The 27,491-nt window shown below is 37.6% G+C and overlaps 3 protein-coding genes across 9 annotated transcripts in view; 2 read left to right on the forward strand and 1 right to left on the reverse strand.

Annotated features, from left to right (window-relative positions):
• Positions 1-24,784, reverse strand: part of ASB3 (ankyrin repeat and SOCS box containing 3) — a 90,884-nt gene extending 66,100 nt beyond the window's left edge. For 2 of the 3 annotated variants that reach the window (XM_024118572.3, XM_024118570.2), the window contains exon 1: positions 24,630-24,784. The gene's annotated coding sequence lies outside the window, so the exon portion shown is untranslated. Of the gene's footprint in view, positions 1-22,275; positions 22,542-24,629 lie in introns of all 3 variants that reach the window. The other variant, XM_055089175.1, reaches the window with a different exon arrangement.
• Positions 3,923-11,812, forward strand: CHAC2 (ChaC glutathione specific gamma-glutamylcyclotransferase 2). Of its 2 annotated transcripts, XM_007124470.3 has the most exons (3): positions 3,923-4,146; positions 8,935-8,970; positions 10,545-11,105. In XM_007124470.3, exons 1-3 carry the CDS (start codon positions 4,012-4,014, stop codon positions 10,938-10,940), a joined length of 567 nt encoding a protein of 188 aa, XP_007124532.1. In that variant the 5' UTR covers positions 3,923-4,011; the 3' UTR covers positions 10,941-11,105. The 2 variants fall into 2 exon arrangements, with proteins under 2 accessions (XP_007124532.1, XP_007124533.1); XM_007124471.2 differs by lacking the exon at positions 8,935-8,970 and having other exon boundaries at positions 10,545-11,812.
• A 68-nt stretch (positions 24,785-24,852) lies between the features above and the next one.
• The window catches only part of ERLEC1 (endoplasmic reticulum lectin 1), a 43,574-nt gene continuing 40,935 nt past the window's right edge, over positions 24,853-27,491 (forward strand). For all 4 annotated transcript variants that reach the window (XR_008618900.1, XM_024118573.3, XM_024118574.3 and 1 more), the window contains exon 1: positions 24,853-25,193. Coding sequence is in view for 3 of the 4 variants with exons in the window: in XM_024118573.3 (XP_023974341.1) it covers positions 25,032-25,193 (162 nt within the window). In the remaining variant the exon portion in view is untranslated. The remainder of the gene's footprint in view (positions 25,194-27,491) is intronic.

Below are 27,491 nucleotides of genomic sequence, written 5' to 3' on the forward strand. Positions count from 1 at the left end.
TATGACATAATTCACAGCAAGATCCTTTTTGACCCACCTCCTAGAGAAATGGAAATAAAAACAAAAATAAACAAATGGGACCTAATGAAACTTAATAGCCTTTGCACAGCAAAGGAAACCATAAACAAGACCAAAAGACAACACTCAGAATGGGAGAAAATATTTGCAAATGAAGCAACGGACAAAGGATTAATCTTCAAAATTTACATACAGCTCAATATCAAAAAAAAACAAACAACCCAACCCCAAAATGAGCAGAAGACCTAAATAGACATTTCTTCAAAGAAGATATACAGATTGCCAACTAGCTAGTGGGGAAGCAGCTGCAAAGCACAGGGAGATCAGCTCATGCTTTGTGACCACCTAGAGGGGTGGGATAGAACAGTATGGAGGTTCCTTAAACAACTACAAACAGAACTACCATATGACCCAGCAATCCCACTTCTGGGCACATACCCTGATAAAACCATAATTCAAAAAGAGTCATGTACCACAATGTTCATTGCAGCATTATGTACAATAGCCAGGACATGGAAGCAACCTAAGTGTCCATTGACAGATGAATGGATAAAGAAGATGTGGTACATATATACAATGGAATATTACTCAGCCATAAAAAGAAACGAAATTGAGTTATTTGTAGTGAAGTGGATGGACCTAAAGTCTGTCATACAGAGTGAAGTAAGTCAGAAAGAGAAAAACAAATACCATATGCTAACACATATATATGGAACCTAAAAAAAAAAATGGTTCTGAAGAACCTAGGGGCAGGACAGGAATAAAAGATGCATATGTAGAGAACGGACTTGAGGACACAGGGAGAGGGAAGGGTAAGCTGGGACGAACTGAGAGAGTGGCATGGACTTATATATACTACCAAATGTAAAACAGCTAGCTAGTGGGGAAGCAGCTGCAAAGCACAGGGAGATCAGCTCATGCTTTGTGACCACCTAGAGGGGTGGGATAGGGAGGATGGGACGGAGAGGCAAGGGGGAGGAGATAGCGGGATGTATGTATATGTATAGCTGATTCACTTTGTTATAAAGCAGAAAGTAACACACCATTGTGAAGCAATTATACTCTAATAAAGATGTTAAAATAAATAAATAAAATTTGGGGGGATGTCTTAAAAAAAAGATGACACTGACACAGATTTTATCTCAAGTTATGTACTGTCTCACAGAAATTATAAATATATGTGATTCAAAATAGCAGAAAGTGCCATAAGAGAAGTACAGATAAAGAGCCATGAGTAGTCAAAGAAGGGGATAACTACCTCAACTTGGTGAGGGATATGAACTGTGCCTAAAAGATAAGGGAGGCTGTGACAATGAGATAACATGTAAAAGAGCATTTCTTGGGCAGAAGAAAAAATATAACCAAAATTATGGAAATGAACAAGCAAGGGTGAGTAAGGTTCAGTGAATAATGGAAACAATTTACTTTGGAAGGAGAATTAGGTAAAAAAAGAATAACAGTAAAATGAGGTTACAGAGGTAGCCAAACTATGGAGAATCTTGAATGCTAAGCTGTACGTTTTTTAATATATTACTTCTAGCCAAGGCCATTACATCCAAATTTCACGAAAAAGAACAAATCACACATTTTAGGCCTATTTATAAGCATATTCATCTAATAGAAGAAAACTTTTTTTCTACATAGGAAAACCACACACAAACACACATACAAGAATACTATTTCAAAGACATGAAAAACAACTTCAGGTAAAAACAGATAGGAATCCCCTTCTAAATTTTACTGGGTTTTCTCACAGTTACAAATAATGTTAACAGATACAGATTAATACACAATAATCTGAAAAAAATTAACAGAACTGGATAATATCTTTGCGCTTAAGGGAAAGAGAAGCCAAAAGAAATGTACTATAATAGCAGGATCGTTCTCTTCAACCTTTAATACCAACTAGTCAACATGAATAAACTGTTAAGATCTCCCTTAATAAAACCTCCCTATGTTCTAGACTAAAAAAGAGAGTACAGAGTCAAACAACAAAATACACACAATGTAATAACAAATATGTATGATACATAAACCTCAGCTAGACCTGAACTGGTAAACAAAATATCAGCTACAAAAATCAATTTTCAGGCAATTAAGGAAATTTGAACATGGAATACATATTTGATGATGTAATTATCGTTAGTATTCTTAGATGTGATAATGGCATTGTGGTTATCAGGAAAATGTCCTTATTCTTTGAAGTATTTAGCAGTGAAGTCTCAGCACATGCAGCTTATTTCAAAGGTTTTAGATTTAAAAGAATATAAAGAGAAAAAGAGTAAAGCAGCTATGACATAATGTTAATTATCGGATCCATGTGGAGAGTATATAAATGGTCACCATATTCTTTTTTTCTAACTTTTCTGTATGTTTGAAATTTTTCGAAAAATTTGGTGGGGAACTAACCATTCCAGGCAATGTGAAACCACAGCTTGGAAAAAATTAAAAGACCTGGTTATTCTTTTTTTTATATATAAATTTATTTATTTTATTTATTTTATTTTTGGCTGCGTGGGTCTTCGTTGCTGTGCACAGGCTTTTCTCCAGCTGCGGGGAGCGGGGGCTACTCTTCATTGCAGGTTCGCGGGGCTTCTCATAGCAGTGGCTTCTCTAGTTGCGGAGCATGGGCTCTAGGCGCACGGGCTTCAGTAGTTGTGGCACATGGGCTCAGTAGTTGTGGCTTGCAGGCTTTAGAGTGCAGGCTCAGTAGTTGTGACTCACGAGCTTAGTTGCTCCGCAGTACGTGGGATCTTCCAGGACCAGGGCTCGAACCCGTGTTCCCTGCATTAGCAGGCGGGTTCTTAACCAGTGTGCCACCAGGGAAGCCCAGATCTGATTATTCTTAAATTAAGTTTTTCTTTGTGACATTTTCCTGCTGATTTCTTAAGAACATAAATAATACTCCTTGAACCTGGATGTTCTAGCATTCTTCTATAAAGCTAAAGACTATGAAACAGAAATCCTCAAGAAAGAATAATCATTTGTTAAGGCTTCTGCTTTCACATACAGAAACACTGCATTGATGGTCCAAGTGAGTTTCCTAAACAGTATTTTGGAGCAGTAGCTCTAACCTTCAGATCAAAACACTTTTTAGAATACTTGACCTGTTGGATAAACTCATGAAAGCTATTAAATTTCTCCCCAGAAAAATGTACGCAGATCCCAAATCTTGTATACAATTTCAGGAGGTCTCACATATGGCTTCCAAAGCCTATACACGAGCTAAAAACCTTTGCCTAACCTTTGCCTACTCTTTTCTGAGTGACTCCTGAGAATACTAAAGATGAATAAGGTCGTTTCACGCAGAAAATTTAAATATGCAAGCAATTTTTGTTGAAATAATATTCAACAGCTCTTCTACAGGCACAAAACTTCTGTAGTAAACTTTTTGCTTTTATTCTACAGGTAGAAAGTTTTTTTTTTTAATGTAAAAATACAGATTACACTCCCTGCAAATCCAGTTTTCAAACCATAACAAAATGTCTTTCTACGCACCAACTGTGGTACCAATAAACAGCTCGTCTCCATATCTAGACCACACCAGCCACGATTCCCACCCTCTCTTCTTCCTCTCCGCATTTGAAAAACAGTAGACAGTTCCAATCTTAGAACCACAAATCCCATATAAGGATTGTGGGTATTGTAGTCCTCTGACCACGCGCACCTCAGGAAAGGTAGGGTGATTTACAGAGGCTGCTGAAAAATCCATTGCTTAGTTCAGAGGAAGTCAATGCTTCCGCATACCCTAAACAAGCAAAAATAATAATAATAATAACTGACTGAGCTGGCGTAGGAAAACATTCTTCGAATTTCAAGTCCCAGTGTGCTTTGCGTCCCCAAGCAGGGAGTGCACACTTTGCGCCTGCGCAGCCGGTTTCTTGCGTCCGGAAAGCTGTAGTCCCTGCCTGCAGCTCAGAGAACACGCCGAGGGGACAGCCGCCACCGCTACCGCTGCTGCCGCCGCCACCAAGGAGGAAGAGCAAGGGAAGCATGTGGGTTTTTGGTTACGGGTCCCTCATCTGGAAGGTGGACTTCCCCTATCAGGACAAGGTGGTTGGATATATCTCAGGCTACAGCAGGCGCTTCTGGCAGGGAAGCATCGACCACCGCGGGGTTCCTGGCAAGGTGAGGCGCCAACCAGTCCCCCACACTTACTGACCCTGGAGCACTGCTCCCCATCTCCTGGCCCAGCTCTGCGGGACTTACACCCCAACGGCCGAGTAAACGCATGAAATAGTTTATAATGCTGCTACCTCTCTCTGTGCACCTTCCTCGGCCACCTGCCCCCGACTCCCCTCTCAAACCAAAGGCAGTCCTTCCGAAGCTGCTTGACATGCTGGTGGTAGGTAGTTCTTGAAGAGGAAGAAACGTGGGCGTAAACTCGCACAAGGCTAACGTGCTGGGAGGGGACCCCATCTCTTGGCAACTACTGCCCCCCCGCAAAAAGGTGGGAAGATAAACCTTCCTGTCACCACGGAGTTGAAATACTAAAATCAACTAGCAAATTCAGCTTTTTTGCAATTAAGTTTATTGGCATTTCTGCATTCTGCCAGGCTTGAGTTTAAACGTGCATGTTATTTCTGGGGTTTTTTTAGTATCTTTCCAAAGGTTTTATTTTATGACACCTAAGGTCACAGAAGAACTAGTTTCCAAAATTACCTTACTTTGATCACGTTGGTTGTCCGGTACTTCCCAAGTTAAGTGAGTCACGCTTTGTTACCTAAACAGCAAAGTACCAATACTATATCCAGCATTTTTTTAAATGTTTTTTTCTCAGTGGTTCTCCTCTAAATTATAAATGCAAAATGTAAGTTCTTTGATCCATTTTTCAGTCAGCCATGCAGAGACATTTATCTTAATATACATGAAAAGAGAGTAACAACTCACTGCTTATGCAAATCAGCGTCGTTTTGGCTGCAAAACAACTAATCCATAAGGAAAACTAAATTTTGAGTAAATGATAATTTGGATAACTTGAACACTTATTATAGTTAACCTCCTAACTTTTAGAAGAGTACAAAGTGTTTAATTGCTTACATGTTCTCTAAAATACTCTGAGAGTTATATGAGCTTGATTACCACTTTTTTAAAAAAGAAATTAATATTGGCTCAAGAGCACAATATCTAAAGTGCTAGAAATCAGATGTAGCAAGAGACTGAGGTTAATTCCAAAGAAAGACCTGTAGTCTTGCATAATGGAAAAGGGAAGAGAGGAAGGCTGTAGTTTGCACCTGCTCATCAATGAGACATAGGATGAAAATCACAAAAAGTTAAAAGCTGTTCTACCTCAACTAGAGTTGGTGAATTAAGAATTTGGCTTTAAGGTAGACAGATGACTTGAAAACAGAGGAATGATTTACCACAAATGCACATTTACAGGCGAACAGAAACTTCATGGCCAAGGTATCTCCAAGAGTGTTATAAAATAATATTTAAGACTTTAAAGAACTAAGTTAAATAAAATGACTTTTGAGTTGTCAGATATGGGCACTTAAAACTGCCATTCTGAAGAAGAATGCCTTAACCCAGGCTTCAATTTCAATGACCAAGTATTAATTACTTACGAACACGGTTATATAGCATATTTTACTACTCTAGTCTCAACCAAAATGTTTGTTTGTTACACAGCATAATGAGTTATGTACACTGTCAAAACAAACTGATGATAAGAAACTGTCATGCCAATACAACAGTTCATGAGTCTTTAAAAAAGAAGAAGGTAGTTATAAAAGCCAATATCTCTCTTTTTACTTAAATATACTAAAATATAGGGCAGGAAATTTGGGGGAAAAAACTGCAATGGCTAATAGTTTGACACCTACTTTTATTTCAAGACTCCATCCTAGCATATTAAAGGAAAGCCTAAGGCACTAAACATTTTCTAAATATAATGTTCTGTTAAGAAAACTGGAAAGAACATTATCTTACTTCACATTTTTTATTATAATGGATCACCAGCCTTTTATAAATATTAACTGTCTGACAAACAAGAATATAAAAGGCTACAGAAATATCTAGCAAATTAGAATAACGTAAATGCTATATAGGACTATGTTTTTTAAAGAAACATATGCTCCTAGTGAGCATATGATCATTACATATGAAACGTGATATTATTAAACAAATGTTGGACTCATTTCCACATACTGCAATGTGACATTTGTAGGAAAAACACCAAACTTACTTTCTTTACTATATTATGCTTTCTTTTTATCTTCAATTAACTTTAGTATCTTCCTAAGTTTAATTAAACATCTCATTTATTTCTAACAAAACTGGCCAGTTCTCATCAAATTAAGGATTTATTTAAATGTGAAAAAAATTTCATATCAGAAAGAATACATATTTCAATTTCAAAAAGAGAAAACATTTTAACACAAGAGCTAATCATGAATATTTACTAAATCCCTCACTTTTCTAGATGTAGATCAGAAACATTACTCATTACCCAATGAAAGCACCCATCATGACTCATATTTCACAGCATACTCCAATCCCATTCAGCTTCCAAGACCCCTTCTTCAGTTTCAATACCCCCAAAAAACATTTAAGTGCATTTACAAATTTACATTCTTTCCCAATAATATATTTTATTTTAGGGACAAACAGCTTAAATTTTAGAAAATATTTCTGAGTAAATATATCAGGAGTGCCAACAGTCCATGTCTGTTTCATCCATAAGCAGTCACAGGGACAAATCTATTTTCCCTTAATGACTCCCTATATATGCTCTTTGTTTTCTGTTTCAATTGCCATCACCTACATCCAGGACTTTACTGCCTCTTCTCCTTTCAACAATTAATACTGAGTACTCACATGTACGTGGGAGACACCTATGCAAACAACAATACCTGATAAATGCTATAAGGGAAATGAATAAAAGGAGCAATGAGAGTTTAGAAGGAGCTGCTGCAAAGTCATCCGGGCAGACAGCCAAGCCTTTATGGAGAGAGGGGTGGGAGGATATCCAAGGGATTCTAAAGAAGGAAATGCATTCCACACTGGGAACTGGTATATCCAAAGATGTGAATGTCTGTAAAAGTTATAAATAATTCATTACAGCTTGAGAGGGAAAGTGGTAAGAAATGAGGTTTGTAGTTAACTCATGCAAAAGAATTTTTATTTTATCCTGTAGAATATTACAACCCTGAAAAATTCAAAGCACAGAAGTGAGTGGCCCAATATTTGCACCAGAAAGTCAATCTAGGGCCAAATAGAGAACAGTCTGGAGGCAGGCAGAGAAATCCCTAAGGAGGCAACTGAAGGATGAAGAGAAACCAGATTCAGAAGATAATCAGAAGATAGAGCTACCAAGAATTGGTGACTAGTCTGGTGAAAGGGGAAGCAAGGAAAGGTGGAGTGCAGAACTTGTCCCCTCCGCCACTAACATTTCTTACGCGCAGTCTACCTCCTTCGCACTTGAACGTGCATACTATATACTTTACCACACCCATCTTCCCAAAGCACTTCTTTTATTATGCCAGTCACCTACTACTCAAGTGCTACAGTAGCTCTTCATTTCCTATTTCTCCCAAACTTCAGTGGCTTCTTCTTTTCCATTGTCCACCAGTTTCAACTCCAATCTCAAATCTGACTCTAACCTATTTCTCCAGTTATGTTTCTGAATCATCTTCCATACAGGGAGGACCCTCTGCTAAAGTCAGACACTTGGCCTAGTGTAATCCTGCTTCTAGACCCTCACTCATAAATCATGAGTCACACTGCCCTTTTGCCAGAATTTTGTCTTTCTTTCTGACAACCCAAGACTCAGAATTCTTACTGCACTTAATAAATGGTATACATCATAGCCCTTAAGTATTCTCTACCTATTTCACATGTTAAGTTCATATTCCAGAATTACAATATAAGCTCTTGAAAGCAGCAATCAAGGTTTTATCTTCTCTACAGCACAGAATAGGTATTCAATAAATAGCTCCATATTCACTTTGATATTGAAGGTAACATGGCAATAGCTACATGACCCACACCAATATATGTATCCTCACTTTAGCATTATCTTAAATTGAAAATAAGTCAAGTATAAATGTCCAAAAATACAAGAATGTTTAAATTATAGTTCATTGACAGTAGAATACTATGCAACTATTAAAATGGATGAGAAGACAAAACAGGAAAATGTAATTAAATAAAAAACATAATCCAAAATTCCATGCGTTCCGTGATTATGAATTATCTATACAAATGGACAAAGACTAGAAGGAAATAGCAACAAGGATGACACAAATATCTGAATGATGTAAGCTCACTATGTGCCACAAAATAGGCATACAAGTAGGTAAAATTGTGGCTTACAACTCAACTTTCTCACTAATGATAACATGTCAGTAGACACACACTTTGGCACCAGGTAGGAATTGTATTTGAAAAGAAAAAAAAAATGCAAATTCTTAGACTGCTCCATACCTACAGAATCAGGAACTACCTCCAGATAATTCTGATCTACACTTAAGTTTGAGAACCACTTCCCAATAGGAAAGCACCCTGGAATGTCATGTTTTGTTCCTCAGTGAAACTACAGCAATCTTTTTTTCCTAAAGAGAAAAAAAGTGATCAGAACATTTATTTATAATTGCTTCTTCCTTTTGCTTTTCATTTTAGATGAGCCTTAGTCACATGTGTGTGTTTTTTTAATATATCCATTCTAAGTGAACATAATATACCTATTATATACAAATTAAAGAGAATCTTTTAGAAAGACCAAGATAATTTGGATAAGGTAGACTCTCTTAATTCATTTTAAAATTTATCATAAAAAAAGTACTTTTGAAAAAGTGCTTAGTATGAGCAAACAAAGTTAAAATATTCCACGTCAACAGTAAGTTGCTAATGCTCAGTTATTGAACTTTAATTCGGGAAAAAAAAATTTTTTTTTTTTTTACTTTTTTAAAACAGCCTGGAAGAGTTGTGACTCTTGTTGAAGATCCTGCGGTATGGTATAATTATTCTTTTTTGTATAGTCTTTACTCATAAAATGTTAAGATGTTTCTCAGTTTTAATAATCAATGAAATTTTATTAGCAGTCATCACAGACAATTTGAACTACACTAGAATTCCTCTCTGTATTTGCTGTATTTCTTTTCATCTGTTGGGAAAAGTTGGAATACAGAATACAAGGGAGACAACAAAAAACCAATGGCATATAGTCTCATTTTTCCTTTCTTGATAAGTTTGTTGACTGAGAATTTTGTGGTCTCCTTCGAAATTAATGGAGCCCGCCCTCAGACAGACTACCACTAAGAATCAAATGAAACCCTAAAGCTTTTCTCACATTTGCTAGGATTCTAATATTTCAGCAAAAATCCTAGTCATGAACTATCACTTTCTTTACTGCCTAATTTTATCAAGAGGACAAGAGATTTTTTTAAAAGTTTAGAGCACTAGAAAACTTTTATTTACCTGGTAGTTCTCTGTTTCTTAAATATTTTCAATCATTTTACTGAGATCCAAGTTTTATATTATGAAGTTAAATATTTAACTTTAGAAAGGACTTTGATATATAAAATCAAGCAGCTAGCAACAGCAGATGAATGGTGAAATTATGAAATGCTTTCATAACTTACATTAGGAAAAGCATCTATAAAAATGGCTTCAAACTGGTAAAACTCCTAATTAGAGTTAATAAAACCACTTTGTTTCTATAGAATGTTAATTTATTCAAGATGCTTAGCAACCTAAAGTTTAATAATCAAGTTAATAATTAAAGGTTGTCAAGAAACTAGAAAATCTGTGTTACAAACTATAAATCTTGCTTATATCACAGATATTTTATTAATACTACAAAGAATCTTTGCAGCTGAAGTACACTGCTTTTACTGACACTGTTCATGGGCTCTCTTGACAAAGAGGTTGCCATTTAGTATTCTGGATGGAGTAATTTACAAAGGATATTTGAAAGTTTAGGCAGTGAAGAAATGAACAAATAAATGAACCTATCGCCTTAATAGTTGATTACTTAATTACAGAGCTTTTAAAATACAGAACACTTTCTGCAAATAAGGGAACACCTAATATATAAGTGATGCTCAACTCCAGCTGAAGGGGGTTGGGGGTCAAACCCCTCCCAGCCAGCACGCCAACACTTATATCCAGACAGCCCTGAAGTAGGCTTCAGGGTGGCTACAACACTCCCTGAAGCAGTTTGGAAACTACTGCCCCTATACCATCAGTGAAATGTTTATGGATTTAAAGCTTTAGAACTATATTTAATGACTAAATGAAGACCTGGTATTTTAATTTCAGTCCCATTAGTTAAAAGACATAATTTGAAAAACTTAAACAAAGATAAATATCCTGGTATACAAGGAAATCATTTATTCAGATTGAAGAATGTAAAATGCTGATTTCCTTTACTGTTTAGTATATACCTGTTCAGTGCACACTAAGTGAAGCAAAACTGCACTGATTTCTAAGAATATACAAGATATTTTCTTACATCATAATATATCTTCACCTATTTTAGCCTTGTAAAAACTAAATAATATATTCTTTTCATTTTTCAACAGGGTTGTGTATGGGGTGTTGCTTACAGACTGCCAGTAGGAAAGGAAGAAGAAGTAAAAGCATACCTTGACTTCAGAGAGAAAGGAGGCTACAGGACCACAACAGTCATTTTTTATCCAAAAGATTCCACAACAGAACCATTCACTGTGTTGCTATATATTGGAACATGTGATAATCCTAATTATCTTGGTCCTGCACCTCTGGAAGACATTGCTGAACAAATTTTTAATGCAGCTGGTCCAAGTGGAAAAAATACAGAATATCTTTTTGAACTTGCAAATTCCGTTAGAAGCCTTGTGCCAGAAGATGCAGATGAGCATCTTTTCTCTTTGGAAAAATTAGTAAAGGAACGTTTAGAAGGAAAACAGAACGTCAATTGCTTAAAAAGACCTAATTGACTTTTCCAAACAAGCAGAGCTTTTAGTCTTCAGAGAACAGCATAATGGCATTATGATTTGTAAACGTGTTTACTTGAAAATCTTAGTTGTGTTTAATGTTGTAGTCAAGATATCATCTAAATTTATAGTTTAATTGCAAGTGGCCTGAAACACACACATATTCAAGACATTGGGGTATAGTTGAAGAAAAAATTTGTTTCAATAATATAATGATTTTCCAGCTATGTGATATTAAATACTTGCTCATGAGAAGTGAGTTCTTTAGAAAAATATGATGAAGGACTCAGTTCAGAACTTGTTTTTATCTGAATAAATATAATTCTGTTATTTCATATCACAGTACTATTTTGAAGTTGTAGAGAATTAAACCAAAAGACCAGTAAATATAATAAGGTTATACCTTCAATATATTCCCAAACATCAACCCTGTAATCATGGTTTAAAATAAATAACCTTAAAATAACATGTAATTAGAAACGTATGGTAACATAGACAAGATTTGGGCCTTGAATGTGAATCTCCTTATTTAAGTATTAAATGAAATCCTTTCCAATTTAAGCCAAAAAATAGCATTTTAATATAAAAATTTCCTTGGAATTATAGTGTACTATACCTCTCCATTTTTGAATAAATGTATTTTACTACATGGAAAAAACCCTTTCAGCTAGAAAAGCACAAATTATACAAATCATGTCTACCAACAATGTAGTCTAGTCTGTCACTCACTTTGTATTAATTTTATACTGAAACTTAAAAGAAACAAAGATGGGCTATCTGATATTACAAATTAACAGAAACATATAATGAAAGTTTGCTGTTTGAAATGGTGTTTAGAATTGTAATTTTTTAAAGTAAGAAGTGGCATTACCTGATCATTTGCTACACAGCTTTTTTTTTTCCTTCTTACATCTTGTCACCTAAAGGTATCCACTAAATAGTGTTGATGATGCTACTCAAATAGGAAACATATATGTGCATTATTAACTCATGTAAAAGTAACTTTGATTCAAACTAATCAGATTATTTCTTATTATAGGTGATATCCTTCTCAACAGGACAGAGTCTCTCTGTTATATAGTCAACATGAAAATAATTTCAGTATCACATTAAGTCTAATGCAAAACTAATAATTAGTACAAAAGTTTTTCATGTAAAATAAAATAAAGCTGTCCTACATAGTAGGAACAGTAGTCCTTTTCAGGTTTTTTAAAATCTGTTAACACATTACTTGATAATTTACTCAGCTACATAACTATTTTAAATATTTTCCAACATTTTCAATATTAGTTTTCTAGAAGGCATTTCACTTTTCCTGTACAACAGGAAGAATACTAACATTCATTAATGAATACATCGTAAGGATGTACTAGGCACTATACATAATCATCCTCTGAGCATGTTTCCATAGTAACTTGCACACAATTACACATCTAGTAAGCAGCAGAAGTCCATGTCTCTGCTAAAGCACAAGATCTTTCTACAATATATTTAAAAATCCACTTGAATTTAACTGTCTTTACTAACCTGCATCTCTTTTTCAAGAGGTAAACAAGATTTAACTTTTTGTGTAATGACATAGTACATGACTTGTTACATAGAGATGTTAATTTTGATAGATGCATACAGATTTCCACAATTATAATGAGCCTATCCAGGATTCACATGCCATAGCTCAGAATCACATAGGTGTATTCAGAGATCCAGTCTTAGTGACTCTTCTACCATTTAATATATAACTATGTTATGAAATATCTAGGGAGAGGGATTACTTTGGGTTCCCCATTTATATGACTTTCTAGACTCTCAGTTAGAAGTTAACTAGAAAATACACATGTGGTATACCATCAACATTTATAGGGAAGCCATGATCCAAAGAGCCCAGGGACAGGGACCTATCATTTTCACTGGGATGGAGAGAAACATGACTAAAATGGAGAAGATAAACAATACTGAATTAGAGAGAAGCTAGGGTTTGGAGCCCACAAGCTAGTAAGAATCATAAAGGTACTAAGCTATCTAGAGCATAACATTTTTGTTAGCAAAACTGCAAGTCTCTTTATAGCCCTTGGACCTCACTTTCAAAACAGTCTCTCTCATTCTGCCCTCATCACACACCCATAACTCAGACTCTCATTCCTCAGAGAATAAATCTTATTAGCTAGGTGTTCAGTTTTAGGAATTCAAGAAAAGTATGAGTGTAAACCCTACACAGAGAAAAGAAACTTTTAATGTAAATCTCTAATGGAGTAGATTTTTTAAAGTAGGTCTTTCTCCTCCTACTCCAGGCCACTATTATATTTCCTTTCCCCACTCCCAAACAAATAACACATTCACTCTTCAGTCTACCAAGAACTGTAAGCACAGTCTAGATACCACCTGCATACATAAAAAGTTATCACTTAGGGAAACAAAGGTTGCTGTGATGTCAACTCTGAATATTTGAAAGCATGAAGGTGATCTATTCCTTCAAGACTGATTTTAAAACATTTTATAGTCAACATTTTATTCTATTATATTAGATTTCTCTTTTCCATAAAAACATATCTTTTTTAAATTATAACTTTGGAACAGTTGTGAATATCAATGTAAGCATCATCCTCCTGTAATTTACATCCCTGATTCTAAGTCAGTTATATGATAAATGTGCTTAAAATTCCCTCTCATCATGTCACGTCGAAATCTACATATCAAATAGGGTATTCCAATTATGCCTATCTTTTTCAACAAAAATACTGTGACTATATTTTCTATGAATTTATTCAGCTTTTAACGATCTATTTTTATGAATTTCTAAAACTTTAAAATAAACTCACTCTAGGCACACATTAAAAATTCCAAGATTAGTAAATGATTTTTTAATCCTGTGGCTACTCTTCTAAGAATTTGAACTCCTGGGCTTCCCTGGTGGCGCAGTGGTTGAGTCCGCCTGCTGATGCAGGGGACATGGGTTCGTGCCCCGGTCCGGGGAAGATCCCACATGCCGCGGAGCGGCTGGGCCCGTGAGCCATGGCCGCTGAGCCTGCGCTTCCGGAGCCTATGCTCCGCAACGGGAGAGGCCACAACAGTGAAAGGCCCGCGTACCGCAAAAAAAAAAAAAGAATTTGAACTCCTGAAAAAGTACTAAAATTATTCTTCTAAATGTCAAATTTATATGATGAAAATTAGCTTTACTGAATTTCAGGGTTGTTTAATTCTTCTTAAGGTTCATTTTACCTTTCTAAAATATTATATAGTTCAGTACCAATTTCTGGGTAGTTTTATTTAACTGTACTGAACCTCCCTGTCTTTATTAATGGTTAGCCAACGCACATACATCTGGAAAAACCACCACTTAACCCTACAATTTCTTTCACTCTTCTAGCTTTCCTATCCTTTGCAGGAATTTTTAAACTACAGTGTTCTATTTCCTTATCAACTCATTTCAGTGTCCCTCCAATCTAACTTTACTCTGCTGTACTCCACCCAATCTGTGTACTCTCAGGTCTCCAATGACCCCTTTCTCATTCAACCCAAAGATCTTGGTCTTTCATCCTTCTTTACAACTCTGACGCATCAGACACTAGTGACCATATCACTAAGGCCAAAAAACCAGAACATTTCGTTGCATTTCTATTTACATCTTTGACTACTGTTTATCAGATGCACAAACTCATCGAATCCTAGGCTTCAATTACCATCTTTATTTAGAAAACTTCCAATCTCTAGCCTACTTCCTCAAACTCTTTACAAATCTATATGTCTTATATGTAAGGTACCTCCAGTTGAGCTATATAAACACCTGAAACTTAGTGTATTAAAAACATAATTCATCTCCTTTCCCAAAGAAAAATTTTGTCCCACATTACTTCCCTGTACATGATACACATTAAATGTTGAACAATGGACAGAACAGAAAATACAACAAACAAGTTTAAAATATCACCAATTCACAGGCTTTTGCAGAAAATATTTTCACAATTTTTACAAAATGTAGTTGTGTTCCTTGTTTATAATAAATTTTAGCATTTTATTTAAAGTTTTATATAATTTTATATAACTCAAAGCCAAGTGAGCAGGGAAGCCCTGAAGCCTATCTGTGATATGACTTAAAACGTTACGTGTTGGTAAGACCTATCCTTCAAGTATGAGCTGCAAGGTTTCTCAACTAAAATATAAGAACCTTATAATACAGCAAGAGCAAGAGTTTCTTACACCTTCTCCTTGCCTCCAATCTTATTTCTTCTTTCCAGCACATTCTCTTCTCTGTACTCAGAATTATCTTTCTAAAATATGAAACTAATCTAGTCAGTAATCAAAATGCCTCCCAGGGCATACAAAATAAAGTTCAAATTCTTTAATCTGGTATTCAGCTACATACAACCTGGTGTCAGCATATTTGTCACATTTCACTTCCCACTAGTGCACACCCCCCATGTTCCAGTCACACCATCCTCCTCAACCATTAAGACCTAGCAAAAAAGAGGGACTAATGATAGGTGGTAAGCAATCACTATGCAGCACGACTACTAAGATTAAAAAGATAGCTCCCAGCTATCAAGAACCACATTTGGTGGAGAGACACACAAGCAAGCAAATCAATGTTACTTACCAGAAAGGCTGGGACATAAAATACAACCAGAATAGAGACAAATTGTTAATTCAAATTGTTAATTCAAACGAATAAGATCAGAGAAAGCTTCACAGAAAAAAATAAATTGTTGCTCATGCATCAAAGAATAGTAGTTAACACTTATGGAGCACTTACTATAAATGCCAAAATCTATTCCTAGTACTTTACACATATTATTCCCCAATAAGAGACAAAAAGAGTTTAACTTAAACAAACATTAATAATAACTATCATTGAATACTTACAACATGTCAGGCACTGTGCTAAGCACTAAAAAGGAACAAAATGGAATTAAGGCCTTTAATTTTGGAAAAAAAAAACCAGTGAGAGATGGCAGGTTTTTCATTTTGTACCTCCACTGGTAAGTTTTAACCTCAATGGGATTCTTTCCTGAAACAGGATAAAGTTAAAAGAATTTTTTAAAAAGATTCATTTAATTACCCGTATTCTAAAGTCATAATTTTTAAAAATTTAAACAGATGTATGTTTTGCCCAATATTCTCAACAACATTGATTGATTTATTCAACATATACCTATCAATTACCTACTTTGTGTAAGACAAACTAGGCATATGCATTTTCTTCCACTTCCTAGCAAAATCCCACTGAAGTGCATTCATGCATTCTGGAAGGAGAGCAGATGGGATTATATTGAGGATTAAGCCAGTGCAGAGAAAACCACAGTCTAGAACAAACAAGCAGGTGCACCTATATGCATGTGTACACACAAGAAAGCTGCAGCCATGCAGAAGCCACTCCTGCCAGCAGGGTCTGAATAGCAAACCTAGATACAGCAGAAGGGGGTTGTAGGACAAAAATCAGGATTCTTATAATATGTATATTATATAGCCAAGCCAAACCTTTTATCTCACTCCTTTACACAAAGAATGTCTAGCAGCAACAATGCTGGTTTCCAGCTAAAACCACAACTTTTTTAAAAAAATTTAACAATCTACCCTGAAAGCATTAGAACATCTTCAAGCTCCACAACAAAGCCTTCCTTACCTGGGCACAGGGTGGAGGGAGAAGAGGAAGAGGCAGCGGTTTTCCTGCATTTCACCCATGGACTCTAAAGTGAGGCACAACAGGTGATACCCTGCTCACTTACAAAGAGTTCAAGAATCCTTTGTTGTTGTTTTTTTTTGAATTTTTGAGGAAAAGCAAAAGCACAAAAGGGTGAAAATAATCAACTCACCTTAAGGAAGCAGAGCTTTTAAATTTATAAATGTTTAAAGTTTGTAAGTGCTATCCTCAAAGAAATTCATGAAGACATTGCATCTATTAAAAATGAGCAACTGGAAACTATGGACACAGGAAAAAAAAGAAACACTGATGAAAGATATTCAAAAAGGAGAAATGACAGTCAAAGGAAATAGATCTCTTGAATTGATCTTCCATATTACCTAATTTGTTTTCTTTTTGTCTTTTTTCTCTCTGTTTGGAAGAATCTATCTAAATGGTATTCTGAATAGAACAGAGAAAATGAAGGAGAACAAAATTGAAGAAGTGAACAAATAGGACTCATGGAGTGTAATGAAGGATAAATGAAAAAAGATCCACATCTAGAAAGAAATACTCTCATAAAATATGATAAAACCAATGATAAAGAAAAAGAGTCTAATAAAACATTCCAGAGGAAAAAGTATATTACTTGCAAAAAAGATGCAGAATCAGACTGGCTTTAGTATTCTCGTCAGATATACTAGATGGTAAAAGGCAAAAGAACGATGTCTTCAAAGTTTCAAGCAAAACCAAATGATTGAACTATGAATTCTATTCCCAAACTATTAACTGAGAAGGCAAGATAAATACATTTGCATATAGGCCTGGGATAATTAAATTACCTGCTTTGTATCTTTTCCCAAAAAAATTACCTGTAATTAGCTATACCCCAACAAGCTGGGAGGGAAATGTGAGATAAGGAGGACACGGAATAACATAAAACAGTAGATTTAACCCAGGAGAGTTACCCCAAAAAAATAAAGATAGATAGATGAATAGACCCAATATAGATAGGCAGATACGCAACAGACTTGGAAAGCAACTAGTGTAAATTAGAACAAAGTGTTTGAGAGCTCAAAATATATCTTCAAGAACAAAATGGATTCATTTTAGCAAATACAGTACTAATTTTAGGGAGCTAAAAGGACACTTTAAATGGCAGAGGATTAATACAATTACATTTCTTTCTCTGCAGTTCCAATTACACCTCTTGATTTTATACTGAATTGAACTTGCGTAAGTACAATATTGTAAAGTTTATAGGTTTTCAATGCTTGAGAATCAACCTATAAACAAAGCACAGGGCTTCCCTGGTGGCGCAGTGGTTGAGAGTCCGCCTGCCGATGCAGGGGACACGGGTTCGCGCCCCGGTCTCATGGCCGCTGGGCCTGCGCGTCCGGTGCCTGTGCTCCGCAACCGGAGAGGCCACAACAGTGAGAGGCCCGCGTACCGCAAAAAAAAAAAAAAAAAAAGCACAGAAAAACTGAATAAAGTCACAGAACGTAGATGTTATAAACATATAGTAGTAGCCAACTGCAGAAGCAGTGAAAATGATAATAAAAGCTAACACATATTACGTATTTAATATGTAATTAAGGCACTATGCTGAAAAAAATCTCTGAAGGCCAAAACTTTTCTCTTCATTTATTTTTCCCAAAATGTGTATCCCAGTCCTCTTAAGTCTTCTTGTTACCACAGAGTAAATTATATTTAAAGGAGTGATTGGAGGGGAAAAAAGATCAATATTGGAAATTAACAGAAAAGGTCAATTACTATCTTAGGCAGCCTCTGGAGTAATTAGTGTTAACCTCAGATTGCATACCAGCTGTTAATTTGAACAAATGTCTTTATTTTTATCGGTTTTGCCCTTTATATCTCTAAATGAGAAAGTATTATAGAGATCTGGGATAACTTTTAACTCAAAGCCCAAGTGGTTGGTTCTCATTTCTGTCTCAGAAAAATTTCAACTGGAAAAAAAAATTTACAGTTTTATTCAGCCATATTTTATAACTTGGCACAGATATACAATTTTATACCTGTGTATGAATTATATTAGAACATATTAACCTCTCTTGTGTTTCAGTTTCCTAATCAGTAAAATGAGGAAACAATAAAATCTAACTTCTGAGGTTATTACAAGGAATAAATCAATTATATAAATTATATCTCTAAAACACTTAAAATAGTGCCTGGACACATCTATTAAATGAATGAAATACATAATAAAGTTCAATCTTCATAATAGTTTTTACATCTCACATTTGTTATTTTCTCCATTTTAAAGGTAAGAAAACTGAGCTCTCAAGAGGTTAAGTAATGTGCCCAAGGTCACACATGTAGGTAGGATCAGAATCTCACTAGGCTAACTCTTGAGCTCCTGCTCCTAACCACCACACTATTCATTTGTACAGAGTTTGCATATAATTATTCAGCCATTGCCTTATTATTAGAAAATCAGATATCCACGGGGGTTTTTGCCATTACAGCTAATGCCACAATGAATTATCTTTATACATACATCCTTATGTGTCAGGGCTTTTGTATTTAAAGGAGAAAGTCCAAAAAGTAAAATTACTAGGCCAAAAGGTTTGCATATTTTTAACTTTAATAATTTTTAACTTTAAAAATTACTAATTTTAAGAAGTTTATTATAGCAGGTCTATCTTTCCTTTTACAGTATCTGGATTTCCTGTCTTACTAAAAAATACCATCCCTACTCCAAGTATATGAATATTCTCCTAATTGCTTCATATGGAAATATCTTTAACTCATTTACAATTTACTTTTTTTTTTTTTTTGGCAGCGCTGCCCGGCTTATGTTCCTTGACAAGGGATCGAACACCGGCCCTCAGCAGTGAAAGCGTGGAGTCCTAACCACTGGACCGCCAGGGAATTCTCACAATTTACTTTTTATGTAATTTATGATAAGGTGATCTAGTTGGTTTTCCTATAGATGAATAGCAAACTGCACTATCAGCATTTATTGATTAAAACATCCTTTTCCCACAAAAGTGAAATGACACCCTTGTCACATATTAAATTCCTTATGTCATTCCCAAGCCCCCTTTCTATACTCAAACCAAATTATTTTTGATCTCTATGTCTTGGGTTCATGCTCTTTCATCCACTTAGAATAGACCTCTCCCAGCTCTGTAAATCCAATTCCTACCATCCATTAAGGTCCTATACAAATGCCGAGACTATCTTATTGGTTTCCACGCTTCCTTCTTCTCATCCCTTGCTAGAGGTAATCACCCCCTCCTTTGAATGTCTGCAATACTTTATCTGCACAGTACTTCTCTAACAACACTTCTCACTTTTAATATAATTAGTTATTTACAAGTCCTATCTCCCTTCCTAGGTGGTAATATTTTGGTGGACTTGATCTATATCTAAGTCGTTTTTTTCATTTTTTTAATATCTAAGTCATTTTTATAGCACCCTTAGTACTTTGGACAGTGCTTCCAAACCACATTTATTAGATGAATAACTGCACAACTTTCTTGATCTCTCCCCAGATCTGTAGTTCTGCAGCTAATTGAAAACTGTCATATTAAGACTAACTCCCTTGTGCGCAGAAAAGCGTAGTTTTGCCAAATAAAGGGGAATTTTTCTGGAATCCATGGAGCAGAAATTTAAAATAAACAGAATTTAAGATTGTGTATTCTGTACCATATTTACATGAGAAAAAATCAAGAGACTATTAAATGAAGTAATTGACTATTTTTTCAAAATAATTTCTAGGCGGGGGCTTCCCTGGTGGCGCAGTGGTTGCGCGTCCGCCTGCCGATGCAGGGGAACCGGGTTCGCGCCCCGGTCTGGGAGGATCCCACATGCCGCGGAGCGGTTGGGCCCGTGAGCCATGGCCGCTGGGCCTGCGCGTCCGGAGCCTGTGCTCCGCGACGGGAGAGGCCACGGCAGAGGGAGGCCCGCATACCACAAAAAAAATAAAAAAATAAAAATAAAAATAATAATAATAATAATTTCTAGGCAATGATGGGGTTAATACAGATTCAGGACAATCTTCTACATATTTACATTCAAAATTCTCTATGATGATAACTGCATAATGATGACATCAGTGCGGGGTAAGATTAAGTGCCTTATGGAATCATTAAAGATACAATGCAAACAGGCATTATAGGAAAAGTAGGTGTTCACTGCACTGCAAAATTTTTAGAGTGCTAGAAAGGTCCCCTGCTTGCCTCTAAATATCTTCCCACTCAGTGAGCTAATGCCTAAAACTTTACCGTTAATATTCAAGCCTCTCATTTAAAAGTCTAAACCAGTGATGCTCAACCATGGGCCATTTTGCCTGCCAAGGGACATTTGGCAATGTGTGCAGACATTTTTGGTTGTCACCACTTGGCTGGGGAGAGGGGGGAGGGCGAGGTTGCTACTAGCATCTAGTGGACACAAGCCAGGTATGCTACTAAACATTATACGACGCACAAGATAGCCCCTCACAACAAAGGATTTTCCTGGCTCAACATGTCAACATTGCCAACGTTTTGAGAAACTGGTGTATACTCTGCTGAAATGCAAAAACAATGTTTTTAATTTAACATACACATAAAAAAGCCTCCACTTCAATCCAATCAAGGCTTTCTTCCCCTCTGCTCCTCCTCCATGCTGTCAAATCCAGTGGTTACCTGCTTATCCTCATCTTCCACAACTCCTCAGCAGCATTTACTTGACTCAGCTAGCTGGTCTTTCCCATGGTACACTTCTTTCTCTTGACTTCCTTGATATCTCAGTTTTCTGGTTTTCTTTCTGCTTTACTGGGCACACCTCCCCAGTCCATTTTGTTAATACTTCAATGCTGTTCAGTATCTAATGTTGTAATGACTCATCTTCCCTTTGTTATCCTCATTTTTTCCCTAAATGATGTCAGCCAGAATCATGGCTTTCAGTATATCTATATGCTAATAACGCCAAAATTTATAACTCCAGCTCTGACCTCCTCACCTGAGCTTCAGGTTTATTTAACCAATGTGTTAGCTCCAGTTGGATGTCTAACTGATATCTACAACTTAACATGTCCAGTAAATCAACTATACTCCAATAGAAATTTTAAAAATTAATAAAACTTAACAAATCCAAAACAGAACCCTTGATTCAGAAATTACTACTATTGTAATCAAACCACATATGTAAGACATTAACAACTGGGGAAATCTAGGTTTGATTCTTGCAACTATTATATAAGTTTGAAATCACTTCAAAATAAAAAGTAAAACAGACAAAAACACATGGTTCCCATCAGTCCACATTCTTTTCTTCCCTCTTTCAGTAAACTGCACCACCAGTTCCTCATAAAACACATCTAGACATCATCAATTCATCTCTGTAAGAACATGTCACATCTAATCCACCAGCAAAGTCAAGATGCTGTAGCTGAAAAATATATCCAAATTAGGCCACTTCTCCCCATCTCTACTGCTACCAGCTTCCTAACTGGTCTCCCTGTTGCCATACTTGCCCCCTACATTAGTTTCCTAGGGCTGCCATACAACTAAGACCACATGCTGAGGGCTTAGTTGCTCCATGGCATGTGGCATCTTCCGAGACCCAGGCTTGAACCCATGCCCCCTGCATTGGCAGACAGATTCTTAACCACTGTGCCACCAGGAAAGTCCCAGGTCTGGGGGTTAGAAGTCTGAAATCAAGATGTCAGCAGAGCCATGATCTCTATGAAACCTCTATGGGAGGATTTGTCCTTACCTCTTGCTGACTTCTGGTGGTTGCTGGCAAACTTTAGCATTCCTTGGTTTGTAGACACATCACTCCAATCTCTGCCTCCATCCTCACATAGCATTCTCTCTGTATGTCTGTCTGTGTCCAAATTTCCCTCTTCTTATAAAGACACTAGTCATTGTATTAGGGCCCATCCGAGTTCAATGACCTTATCTTAACTTGCCATCTTCAAAGACCCTATTTCCAAGTAAGTTCACGCTCACAGGTTCCAGGGGTTAGGACTTCAACATATCCTTTTGGGGAACACAATTCAGACAATAACATTCTCTATAATCAATTTTCCACACAGCAACCATAATGATCTTCACGAATGTACATCAGGCCACATTACTCTCCTACTTACAGATCTGTGTCCAGCTGTCCATCTCCTACCACTTTGCTCTTACACTCCAGCAACATTAGCCTTCTTTCTGTCCCTCCAACACACCAAGCTTTTCCTGCTGTTAATTGCTGTGTGGCTTCCTCTTCACCATTTCAAGTCACAACTCAAATGTCACTTCCTCACACAAGTCTGACCATCTACCTGAGCAGCATATCCCAGAAGCATTCTCTTTCACACAACCCTAGTTTCTAAGCAGCAGTGACCACTACCAGAAATTATCTTACTTGTTTTTTATCTGTTACTTGAACATAAGCTCTATTGAGGCAGCTTCCATCACTATAGACCCAGAGACTAACCAGGGCAGACAAATATTTTTCATTTTTATTTAGTCAAATACATCTCTTTTCCTTCATGACTTCAGGATTTCCTATCTTACACACCAAGATCATTGAATTATTCTCCTAAGTTTTCTTCTATTGTTTTCTTTTTGTTGTTCATTTAAATATCTAATCCATTTGGAATTAATCTTGAACTGAATGTACTGAATTAATCTGAACTGACTGCCTCTGTTCCTCTAAGAGAGCACTAATCTCCTGCTGTTGATTCCATCCCACACTATCTGCTGACTACACCGAAAAGCCCTAACAGAGCATCTAGAAGGATGGTGCTGAAAATGCACTTCCCCACCTGCCTTATGAACTCCTATAAATCCTTAAAACCCCAATTCTAATGTCACCTCTCCTGGGAAGCCTTTCCTGTCCAATCTCTGCCCTTCTTTATATCTTCACTCTAACATCTCTCTACTGTATAATCTACAGTACCTGCCTCATAACATATATAAAGTACTTACACTAGTACACGGAAGAAATGCTATATAAATGTTAACTGCTTTATTATATCACAATAGGTTACCATTATTTGTCTGTGTAATCTCCCTTGTTAGACCATGAGAGAAAGAGGACAGAGACCCATTTATTTGCCATTTACCAATCCCAGTGTTCGCACACATATTAAGCATTAATAAGTAAATAAATTAATGAATAACACTTCAATTCTGGAAAAAAGTAATTTTCTTTGATGCTGCGGATTCCTTTTGTTTTAAAAAAGGAAATTTTTAAAACAAACAATAGAAAAACAGACTGTTCTTCCTGCTTTTTGATTTGCCTCAAATTGCGCGAGGGGGGGACGACGACACACGAGGGACGACACAGTCTTTAGCAGATCTAGCACAAAGGTCTAGCTTTTCCCACCTCCAGAAAGACAATGACAGGTGCTCTAGAACTAACACTGTATAACCCATTATATTAGAGATGAAAACAACGGCTTTTTTTTTAAGATGGGGAGGGGAATCCACAACTTTTTGTGCTTTTTTGAATAAAGTCAGAGATATCTGAACCTCATGTGAGTTCATAACCTCACATTCACCTGGCCCTGAACCTCACATAAAGCAACTTATCGGCTTCCTTAAAAAAACAGCAACCCAACACTTCAACTCTGGGATGAAAGAGACCCCCGTAAAGCAAAAATGTAGGGGCTTTGCTATCTAGCTGCCCTTCCCACAAGGAGATTCTCCGTCTAGGCCACCCTCGGAGAATCGCAGTATTCTTATACGGGGGGTCGACAGGTTTCCTCGGCTCGGGTATCCCCGAAACCACGGCTGCGGAGACTGAGCCAACCCCCGCCCAGCGTTAGTCAGGAGCTGGAAGTAGTGAGGTGACCGCGGCCCACAAGCAAAAGAGGCGGAGAGAAACTTCCAGCGGGAAAGATGAAGTGTACAGATGCTACGTGCGGAAAAAAGGAAAAGCAGCGAGACGGTAGAGCAGTCAGGAACACCGCCACTTCTCACTTCTCCTCGCCACCTCGAATTTTCTCATCTGAAGACCAGCACCCGCCCTGCTCACACTCTCCTGTAGCTGCTCCATGAGGGCCAAGCCGTTGCCCAGCCGGTGGAGAGCCGCGCGGGTGGCGGAAGGGAACAGCCGCCGCCTCCCGGACTCACCTGCTCTCCGTGCCGCCACTTCGCCGCCGCCGAAAGGGCTGGTCCGAGACCCGGTCTTTGCGCGTCCGCTCCCGGGAGGCCGCTGCGTTCGCTCCCAGCCGCTAGACTGCGGTTGCGTGCGACAAGATAAGACCGGCCGCCGTCCCGGCTTCCGTAGGCGGACGGCTCGGCGGCCCCGGATGTTGATATACCGCCTGCCCCGGAAACGGTGGCGGGAAGTCCAAGGGGGCGGGGGCGGCGTTGCTGGGCTCTCCGGAAGGAGACGTGGCGGCTGTTGGGCCCCGGGCAACCTGGGTGCTTGGTAGTCCCGCCGCCTCCTCCTCCTCCTCCTCCTCCTCCCTCTCCTCTCCACTGTGGGCCGGAGGAGGTTGTGGCAGCGGCTGGAGAATTCGGCGGCGGAGGATGGAGGAAGGAGGCGGCGGCGCGCGGAGTCTGTTCCCAGGCGGGCCGCTGTTACTGGTACTCTGCGGTCTCCTAGAGGCGTCCGGCGGCGGCCGAGCGCTCCCCCAGCTCAGCGATGACATCCCTTTCCGAGTCAACTGGCCCGGCACCGAGTTCTCTCTGGTCAGTGCCCTCGCGAACCCGGTAGCCATCTCTCTTCTTCCTGGCACTTAAGGGTTCGGCCCCTTCCCTCAGTATTCTGCGTTTTTTCCCCCTAGAACCTCCTCTGCGGGCGCATGCCTCCTTCCCCAATACAAAGCTTCATCGACCTCGCATTCATTCATTCAAACAGCAAGTGTTTATCAGACACGTTCTGTGGATGTGCCCTCCGTGCTACGCATTCCGGGATCCAGCGGTCACCTGCTCTCCCCTTTAAAAATCTGTTTCACTATATCTTACCAACACTCCTACCCTGTGGAAGAAGCTTTTCTAGAACCACGTCAGGCGCACACATTTGTCTTCTCTTTGGAAAGTCTTCTGCAGCTCTTAACTCCACCAGCAGCCTTCTCTCCTTCAAGTATTACACACCCTACCTACACAACCAGTTGTACTGCGGATGTGAGTTCCCTCTCTCATATTCGTTCTTTCTTCCTTGTATACACACACAGTACATATACGCACAGCTCTTTTTCCTTTAGAGTTGTTTCTGAGAGGGCTGTTTGGCCTGTGAGATGTTAACGACGCTCTATGCAGAATATCCTTTACAGTTTTGATGTACTACGACTGTTATTTAAGATTCCAGAACATGAGATTTTATGATCGGTTTTCCAACATTGACGAACATATTTATAATCTCAAAGTAATGAATATTTGCAGTTCTTCTTCCTTTGGGGAGTGGACTGCTGAGAAGTCTTGCTATCCACGGTAGGCCAATAAAAATTGGGCTCTTGTGATACTTACCGTATGGTAATTAATTCATTTATTTCAAATGGAAGGCGGGGAAAATGCAACAGTTCCCCCCCCCGCTCCGCCCTGCAGAATTTTTTTAAAATTCTTATTCCAATTACCTGCAGTCGTTCTACTTGAAAGACTGTTTTAGTATATTGTTCTATTACTATTTCACTGAAACGTGAATATGTGATACTAGGATGTCTGCACAGAATGTCCCAGGATAACGGATGTCATCAGTACCACAACAGACTTCTATTTGCAGATGTTAGTTTTTGCTAATATTTCACGCCTGGTTTGTTTCTCCACCTGTCTTCAGTTCTTCCATTCTGGTAGTTCAGTGGTTCTTAAACCTAAGTATTTCTCTGGGAAGCCAGATTAATCTTTGCATTAATGCCAGGAAATATTTTTTTAATTAATTTTTATTGGAGCATAGTTGGTTTACAATGTTGTGTTAGTTTCTGCTTTACAGCAAAGTGAATCAGTTATACATATACATATATACACTTTTTTTAAGATTCTATTCCCGTATAGGTCATTACAGAGTATTGAGTAGTGTTCCCTGTGCTATACAGTTGGTTCTTATTCAGGAAACATTGATATGTTAAAATACTTATATGAAAGTTTGTTACAAGTCAGATATAACTAAGAGGCTTGGGATAAGAATATTTTAGTCCAGCCTCTGTTATTATTTCCGAAGAGCACACTTGGCATGAACTTGGCAAATGTTTAAAGAATGTGGTCATTAAAATTTTTACTCTTGCACCTGTGTTTTGCTTTTTTTTAAATTAGAAAAAGGCATGCTGATATGTGGCCCTAAAGATTTACTGACCTATATGTAGATGACTAAAACTAGCCTTTTTAGAAGTTACTACCAAATCGTTCAGTTTTCTTTCTGGCACTGGTGTTTGCTGGCTAAAAAGAGGTTATGGTAGAAGATCTCGGTCTTAACATACGCTGTACCAACCTTTCCTATATCTAAGAATTTTATTTTGACATTTTATTTTTAATTTTCTTTGGCAATGAAGCATAGTCTAAGATGAGCACATTTGAAAATTTGGGGAGAAATTTTTTTTCTTTTCTTTTTTTAAGTTTGAGTTATTTTGAGAAAAATCTAGAAACATTTTCCTATAAGTTGGCAAAAGATCTGTGGCCCTCACACAAAAATAAGCCCCAAGAGTCATTATCATTGATCTTTTGATTTTTTTTTTTTTTTTTTTTTTTAGTATTTTTCTAATCTCAAGGCTTCCCTTCCCTACTTTGTGTAATTGAAACTACAGGCCTCCACACCTGGCACTGTCATTTTGTTTTATAGGCCAGTTGGATGGACATTTGTGTGTAACTAAGCAGCTGTATGAACTAGGATAAAAGTCTTTATCTCTCTACCACCTGAAATTGGAAGGGACTTGATTAGAAGATCTGAATTTTCTTTATCTTTAAAATTCTTCTGTGGGCTTCCCTGGTGGCACAGTGGTTGCGCGTCCGCCTGCCGATGCAGGGGAACCGGGTTCGCGCCCCTGTCTGGGAAGATCC

Source organism: Physeter macrocephalus, chromosome 12 (genome assembly GCF_002837175.3).
Source record: "Physeter macrocephalus isolate SW-GA chromosome 12, ASM283717v5, whole genome shotgun sequence".
NCBI classification, from domain to species: Eukaryota; Metazoa; Chordata; class Mammalia; order Artiodactyla; family Physeteridae; genus Physeter; species Physeter macrocephalus.

Bases quoted from the DNA above. Each gene is read 5' to 3' on its own strand.
- CHAC2 (XM_007124470.3), top strand. From the start codon at position 4,012: ATGTGGGTTTTTGGTTACGGGTCCCTCATCTGGAAGGTGGACTTCCCC. The intron at 4,147-8,934 runs GTGAGGCGCCAA...TTTTTAAAACAG, and splicing joins ACCGCGGGGTTCCTGGCAAG to CCTGGAAGAGTTGTGACTCT. The intron at 8,971-10,544 runs GTATGGTATAAT...ATTTTTCAACAG, and splicing joins CTCTTGTTGAAGATCCTGCG to GGTTGTGTATGGGGTGTTGC.